At 45.3% G+C, this 8,528-nt stretch overlaps 1 protein-coding gene across 1 annotated transcript in view; it reads left to right on the forward strand.

The window, feature by feature from the left end:
- Positions 1-8,291, forward strand: part of LOC147009731 (uncharacterized) — a 45,126-nt gene extending 36,835 nt beyond the window's left edge. The window contains exons 7-9 of the mRNA XM_085861206.1: positions 532-5,601; positions 6,072-6,155; positions 7,227-8,291. Coding sequence (XP_085717332.1) covers positions 532-5,601; positions 6,072-6,155; positions 7,227-7,636 — 5,564 coding nt within the window. The 3' untranslated portion in view covers positions 7,637-8,291. The remainder of the gene's footprint in view (positions 1-531; positions 5,602-6,071; positions 6,156-7,226) is intronic.
- Positions 8,292-8,528: the final 237 nt, after the last annotated feature.

Genomic DNA, 8,528 nt, shown 5'->3' on the forward strand with positions numbered 1-8,528 from the left:
CCAAAAGCCCAGACTTAAAACACAACAAGGTCACTCTGAGGTGTCTTGAAATCCTGCATGGAGGAAGAGTCAATAGAGCACAAACCACCACTGAACCTGGACTTGCTGTGAAGGAGGAATGACATAATATCACATTCAATATCCACCAACATTTGGTGGAATGCTCGTGACAATGTTACCCTGTGAGATCTCAAAAAAATGGTTGCAAATTAATTACCCTGCAAGTTTCTTCACTTCCTCAATATGAATACCAGTAAAGCATTCTTTCATTTACAGCTGAGTGTTGGATGGAGTTAAAATAGCAACTTTTCGTTGATGCAAAATAATTAACGAATTGAAATACGTCAAACAATCTCGCTATTTCAATTTGTATCTGAGGTGCCAAGTTTGAAATTGTAAATATAAGCATTCAATAGCTACAAAAAGGTTTTTTTTACTGTATTATTAATTATTATTATTATTTATCCTGTTGGATACATTTAAAGAACAAGTTTATAATGTGTCTGGTATTTGCCTTGTTTCTTCCTACAGGGAATCTGGACAAAAACGTTTTACCTGATCAGGAAAAACCAGTGCAAGTTGGTCTAAGGCATAAAAAATCCATTAATTGTCCTCGGCCTAAAGGAGACAGAGGAGATCCAGGCGATCAAGGGATCAAAGGCACAAAGGGATTGATAGGTGATATCGGACCACCAGGTTGCGAAGGACCACCTGGTCCACCAGGTGATAAAGGTGTCAAAGGTCGGTGTGGTTTCCCTGGTGAACAAGGAATTAAGGGCGACCATGGGTGTCCCGGATTACCTGGTACAAATGGACAAAAAGGAGATAAAGGAATCATAGGTCCAATTGGACCTACGTGCCCTCCAGCAGAGCCTGGGGATGTAGGAGATCCTGGAATACCTGGAAGTCCTGGACATAAGGGAGAAAAAGGAGACACTGGATGTGATGGGGAGCCAGGCATACCTGGACCACCAGGTGATTGTGGAGTAATGGGATCTCCTGGATTGAAAGGAGCATTTGGGGATATTGGTCCACAGGGATCTCCAGGCATTAAAGGAGATCCTGGATATTCTGGACCACCAGGACCAAAAGGAAAACTTGGAAAAGAAGGAATCCCTGGGGTATGTGGTCCTACTGGAGAGAAAGGAGACCATGGAGATCCAGGACATCCTGGTGGTGCTGGACAACCAGGAGAAAAAGGAGACACTGGAAATACAGGAATATCTGGCAATGTTGGACAGCCTGGTGAAAAGGGAGATTATGGAATTTCAGGAAGTCCTGGTGCAGTTGGATATCCAGGAGAAAAGGGTGACAATGGGGATAAAGGGCACGTGGGGATGACTGGTACTCCTGGACCAAAGGGTCATCAAGGTGATGCAGGGTATAATGGCACTCCTGGTATCAAAGGAGAAATTGGTGATCAAGGACCTCCGGGATATAATGGAAGCCCTGGACTTCCTGGAATGAAAGGAGAAATTGGAGATCAGGGATATCCTGGAAGCCAAGGGTTGGCTGGAGAAAAAGGAGATGTAGGAGACATTGGATTTCCTGGTAGTATTGGGCCACCTGGAACAGAAGGAATTGTAGGAAGTCCTGGTGCACCTGGACAAAAGGGAGAACAAGGAAACCCTGGACTTCCAGGTGGAATGGGACCTACTGGTGGGAAGGGCGATCAAGGTGATGCAGGAACTCCTGGAGGAATGGGTCCCGTTGGACAAAAAGGAGATGAAGGAGATGTAGGATTTCCTGGAAGTCATGGAAGACCTGGTGATAAAGGTGAACTTGGAGATACTGGGTATCAAGGTGCTCCTGGTGTAAAGGGAGAACAGGGTGAAGTTGGAATTCCAGGACAATCTGGAAAAAATGGGTATCCTGGTGCAAAAGGACTGATAGGAGAACCAGGTTCTCCTGGAGGAAATGGTCTTCCTGGAGAAAAAGGAGAATCAGGAGATGTAGGGTATAATGGATCTCCTGGTTCAAAAGGAGAAAATGGAGATACAGGGTATCCTGGTAACCCTGGTAGTAATGGAATTCCTGGAAATAAAGGAGAACAGGGAGAACCTGGTCTTCCTGGAAGCAATGGGCTTCCTGGGCTGAGAGGGGCAAAAGGAGATCAAGGATATTCTGGAGCCCCTGGTGCTCAAGGACAAAAAGGAGATCACGGTGCATCTGGACAACATGGATTAAACGGAGCTGCTGGACTGAAAGGAGAGCAAGGACAACCAGGAATTGCTGGAGCAAATGGGATACCTGGAGATAAAGGAGAACAAGGACCAATGGGAAGCAATGGACCTTTAGGACCAAAGGGTGATTCTGGAAGTCCAGGAGTTGATGGAAACCCTGGAAGTCCAGGATCAAAGGGAGATCAAGGAGTTACAGGATTTCCAGGATCACCTGGCTTAAAAGGAGATCAAGGATCATCAGGACCTCCTGGTGCTATTGGAGCTAAAGGAGATACTGGAAGTATGGGTTCTCCAGGAGAAAAAGGAGATATGGGCTTTTATGGCCATAAAGGGGAAAATGGGGACAAGGGTGAGCCTGGCTATAATGGCATTCCTGGATCACTGGGAGCAAAAGGAATTCAGGGGGATGCAGGTGTTCCAGGAAGCAATGGCATACCTGGATCCAAAGGTGAGCAAGGAGATTCAGGATTACCTGGATCCATGGGGGCTCCTGGAGCAAAGGGAGATGCTGGAACCCCAGGATATTTTGGACAAAAAGGTGAAATGGGTGGCACAGGAAACCCTGGTAATGCAGGAGCACCAGGACAGAAAGGAGAAAATGGAGAAGGTGGGGCTCCTGGTAGTATGGGTTTATCAGGCCAGAAAGGAGAGCAAGGACCTCTTGGTTTGACTGGAGGTACGGGACCACTTGGGTCCAAAGGAAACCAAGGAGGTAATGGATTAAGTGGAGCCATGGGTGCAAAAGGAGAGAAAGGAGAACAAGGAGACACTGGAGCTACAGGAGCACCTGGCCTTTCAGGCAGTATGGGACCTCAAGGAGCAAAAGGAGATTTTGGAAATCAAGGCCAACCAGGACAATCAGGCCAAAAAGGTGACAAAGGAGATTATGGTGCTCCAGGAAGAAATGGAGTCCCTGGACAGAAAGGAGAGCTGGGTCAACCAGGAATATCAGGCCAAAATGGAGCGCCAGGTGCAAAAGGAAATCAAGGTGATACTGGTGCAATTGGTTCACCAGGTGCTCATGGTGTGAAAGGAAATATGGGAGATGTAGGTTTTTCTGGTAGTATGGGTTCACCTGGAGAAATGGGTGATGTGGGGCCTGCAGGATATTTTGGTCATAAAGGTGAACTTGGGGCACCAGGAATCCCTGGAACATCCGGACAGAAAGGAGAACAAGGAGCCATGGGATATCCGGGACCCAAGGGAGACAGGGGAAGTGTTGGGTTTCCAGGAGCAGCTGGACCTACTGGAGAAAAAGGAGAAAGAGGATATACAGGAATGTCTGGTAATGATGGGTATCCTGGAGCAAAGGGTGATGAAGGTAATGCTGGGATTCCTGCAGTGGGATATCCGGGAGTAAAGGGAGAGGTTGGACTTCCAGGAAGTCCTGGTGTTGATGGAATTCCAGGTGAACAAGGAAACACAGGAATGCCTGGGTTTTCTGGAGCAAAAGGAAATACTGGAAGCATGGGACCTCCTGGCACAAAAGGAAATATGGGTGTTCCTGGCACTGCTGGAGAAAAGGGAGACCAAGGTTTTCCTGGAATTCATGGAAGTGATGGCATTCCTGGAATAAAAGGAGAAAGAGGAGATGTTGGTGCATCAGGAGCCAATGGTGCTCCTGGTGGAAAAGGAGAACAAGGAGCTGTTGGAGCACCTGGATCAAATGGTCAACAAGGAGCTCAAGGAGAAAAGGGAGATTCTGGAAGTTCAGGCTACCCTGGAATGAAAGGAGAAAAAGGAGATTTGGGAGATGTTGGCCCAACGGGAGCACCAGGAATCACTGGAAGTACTGGACCACAAGGACCTCCAGGTCAGAAGGGTGATTCAGGGATCACAGGACCACAGGGGCAAAAAGGAAACAGTGGTGATGACGGAATTCCTGGAGCTAGTGGATATCCTGGTGATAAAGGGGATACAGGAGGTCCTGGATCTCCTGGGGCAACAGGAGACACAGGAAGCCTGGGAGCTCCAGGAGCCAAAGGTGATCAAGGAGATACTGGCTATAATGGGGCAAAGGGAGATCAAGGAATTACAGGTCTAGCTGGAAGTCCAGGACAACTTGGACAAAAAGGAGATGAAGGACCAACAGGAACAACTGGGTCTCCAGGAGCAATTGGTGAAAAGGGAAATGTAGGTGCACCAGGACATGTGGGTGCAACAGGAGCACTGGGACCTTCAGGAGAGCAAGGGATAACTGGTGCTCCTGGGACACATGGTGCAAAAGGAAATACTGGAATCCCTGGTATCTATGGTGCAAAGGGTGATATGGGATTCCCAGGATCAACTGGATCAAAGGGAGAAGCAGGAAATGTTGGATATCCTGGAGCAAAAGGTGACAAGGGAACAGTTGGAGCCCCCGGTGTCAATGGGGTTCCAGGAACACAAGGAGAAAATGGAGATGTCGGACAACCGGGAAGACATGGATTACCTGGTGCAAAAGGAGAACAAGGTGACACTGGATATCCTGGTAGTGTAGGAGCTCATGGTCCAAAGGGAATTCAAGGTGCTCAGGGAGTTGTAGGAAATACAGGTTTTCCTGGAGTCAAAGGAGATAAAGGAGATTTGGGAGCCACAGGACAGCAAGGACAAAAGGGAGATACTGGTGCCAGTGGACACGATGGAGGTGTTGGATCGATTGGACTAATAGGAGATCAGGGATATACAGGATCACCTGGTGCAACAGGGTCTGTTGGTGCACCGGGCACTAAGGGAGACATGGGCAGTGTTGGATATCCTGGTGCTAAAGGAAACAGAGGTGATACTGGTTCCCTTGGAAACAGTGGTACACATGGAGAGAAAGGTGACCAAGGTGCAACAGGACATACTGGAAGTCCAGGTGGACCTGGAGCAAAAGGTGACAATGGGTTTCCTGGATCTCCTGGAACATCAGGGATAACTGGAGTACCAGGTGACCAGGGACCACCAGGATTGAATGGAAATATGGGTCCTGCTGGTGCAAAGGGTAAATCTGGAGCACCAGGAGGCCATGGAGCCATTGGACCACAGGGGGCAAAGGGAGACAAAGGAGATACAGGACCTACTGGATATCAAGGCACCAAAGGAAATACAGGAATTGGAGGTCCTCAAGGTATTTCAGGTGATCAAGGAACAAAAGGTGAAAGGGGAGGGACAGGACCTCCTGGGCATCCAGGACCAAAATGTCCAAAAGGAGAAATTGGACCACCTGGTGCTCCTGGACCAAAAGGTGATGCAGGAGTTCCTGGATATATTGGACAAAAAGGAGAAATGGGAGATGGTGGAGACCCTGGAAGTGCAGGAAGGCCTGGAGCCAAAGGACAGAGAGGACCCAAAGGAGGCCCTGGACCAATGGGTCCTCCTGGACTAAAAGGAGACAAAGCACCTTTCCCTGGGACACCAGGGCCAAAGGGAATAAAAGGAGATGTTGGCAATGAAGGTAAGCAGCAATGCAGGTCACATCATTTTTATTTTTACAAAGATACAGGTTATTGTTTGTAGTAGAAACATTGGTATTTGTAGGTTTAATATATATGGTTGGTCAACGTATACCCTTCAAGTTTTGCTTAAACCTCGTCATCACAGTTCTTCTACGATCAAGATTTCTCGGGTTACACCGATAGAATGGTTCTCCAGCTGAAACAAGCAGTCCGTTAAATCCTTTCATTTCAAGGTTGAGTGTTATTTTTACCATGAGGATTTTTGGCTTTCTTCCAAAGGAACTTAATTGTGTGCCTTCCACCTTCACCAATAAAATGCAGATGAATAATGAAGATTTTGACATTATGGATTCACTTCATTTTAAACGAAATCATTATAGGCATTGCAAAAAAAAATTCAACAAGTTCTGATTTTTAATCAATAAATGTGTTTTTTTTTTTTGTTCCAACAACTCATCTTGTGTATCAGGTTCAACATGGAATAACCAAGACTTGATTGCTTTGAAGACGGAAATCAAGTTACACGCAATGTTCATTTCATTGATTAAGAATGGTGAGTATATAATGACGTTTTTCTCTTTGCTCAAAACCATCTCTAAATGACAAATGTAAATTGGGGGAATTTTGATTGCTCACTCACATGCATCAGCCATAGCCAGAGCCATATTATGCGAAGAATAGTTTCAAAGCAAGCACTAAAAGCTCTGGCATACCGATCTCGGTCTCGCAAGTAGCCTTTTGTGTTTACAATTACAGTTGGCTCACTTGGCTGAGCCTGGATGGGTTTTAGGGTTGTGGAGTAGCTGCTGAAACCCGAATCCTATCCAGGTTCCTCCTGATGACTCCATCTTTGTTCTTTACTTCTTCGGGTTCCTTCTTCATCTTCCGTTTGATTGCATATGAGAGATTTTAAAAGGGGAATTTAATCTTGATTAGCTAATTGCACCTTTAAAATGTTGCTTGAATAAATCAACTCCCCCTCCAAAACCCCAAGTCCTCAACTCCACTTCCAAATCCAAAGACCTCAACTCCCCCACCAAACCCCAAGTCTTCAACTATCACCCCCAAAACTCTAAGTCCTCACCTCTCTCCACCGTCAACCCCAACTCTCTGTCTTCACCTCCCCATTCCTTCTCATTCTTCAAAGAAGAGGTCATTCTTACTTCATTGCATATTGTTTCTTAATTACCTAATTAAATCAGTGGAACATATAACTCCCTTTTCCCCTCCCCGATCCACTTTATTATTATGTAATTACCAACTTTGACGACAGTACTGCACTTCTCTGTCATGAAAAAAATACAACGTTAAATTTAAGTAACGATGAAACAACCTAGTTCGCAATGTCGTGATATTTTCTGAGACAGATCGACGGACAGACAGATATGACAAGTGTATTATTATATAGATAGATCCATTCTGATGCCCCTTCAAATGAGTACATACTCAACTTTATGGCTTTCTCCTGTTAAGACTATTGAACAGCAGATGACCTTTATTTCATAAAAATCAAAATCAAAATACTATCAAAATTTCAAAATCAAAATATTATATAATTTCTTATCGATTTATAAATTGACAGTCCAACTATTGTTGATGCTGCTTTTTCTTTTCCCCATCACAGTTGTTCTCTTCAGTGACGGCAACAGTCCAACCATCAAGGAATTCATGCTGGTCGATTTTGAAGCATTTAACTTTGCAGGGGCCACTGAATATTGCAGCATCCACGGCGGCTCAATTGCAATACCCAGAAACCTTGTTGAGAATGAGAAACTCTGCGGAGAGCTTCGTTCACTGGATGTCAAGGCAGCATACATTGGAGTAACCATCTCCGCAAGAGGCACGGTGCATGTGGTTGGAGCCGATGGAAGTAAAGTGGTTGCCAATTACAATAACTTCCAAGGGTCCCTTACTTTGACTCATGGTTACCACTGCTTCCAAATCCTACCAGCAGGGCATTGGTCTCCTGTCCCATGCTCCATATCCGGACCATTCTTCTGTGAATTCCCAATTGCCAAAACTTACTTGGGTTGAAGACGAACCTTTTCAAGTCTTGTAAATGATGTCTGCACCTTTATAAGAGCGATTTGACAAAGTGGTTCTTCCCTTCCAGACACGTGCTTCCTTTCCATCCAATTTCATATGATCTATACCAAATGGCATTTTTACCCCCACCATCTCTCCGGTAGCGGACGTTTCGTTGAACGCCATAAAGAAAAACCATTGTGCATTTATGCGTGAAAAATTGCGAAAGTTTGGAGAATCTTTTAAAATAATAATAATAATAATAATAATAATAATAATAATGATGATGCATCTTACTTGAGATGAACTGGAAACTTCATCACACAATGCTTCAGCAGACGTCTCGGCACCGGTCTCGCAAGTAGCCTTTTGTGTTTGCAATTAGAATTGCATGATGAGAGAGAGCTTCTGATGCCTGCATTTTAAAGGAAGTACGAAATATAGTGAAAACGGGACCGAACAACTTTACAACCCGTGTTGTTTAATAGCAGAAACATGCCTTTGTATTTTGTGAATTTCATAATAATCCCACGTTCCATTGTAACATTTCCACCATGCGCTTCATGGGTAGCATTTTATGTTTCACGTTAGAGCTGAGCTGTCCAAAGTTTACAATTGTTAATATAGCGAATATGCTGCAGTGACAATAAAGCATGAAGTTTCAAAAGCAACGTCATTGTGGGAAACCTTCTTACCTGTGCCTGTGATTTAATCCTTGTGGCAAGGCAAGGATTGCACTGTGTGGTCTGCTGTTGGCTTTCCAACAGTCGGTAAGGTTGGAGTATTTAGCGGTTAGGGTGGCTAGCTTGGGATCTTAGGGTCCTCAGTTCAAGCCCCTGTCGGTTGTTGAATTAACACCAGGTGGGGTTGACTCAACCTGTCATCCTTCCAAGGTCGGCAA

Source organism: Eptatretus burgeri, chromosome 17 (genome assembly GCF_056783735.1).
Source record: "Eptatretus burgeri isolate ZD-2024b chromosome 17, Ebu_testis_v1, whole genome shotgun sequence".
Taxonomy (NCBI): Eukaryota; Metazoa; Chordata; class Myxini; order Myxiniformes; family Myxinidae; genus Eptatretus; species Eptatretus burgeri.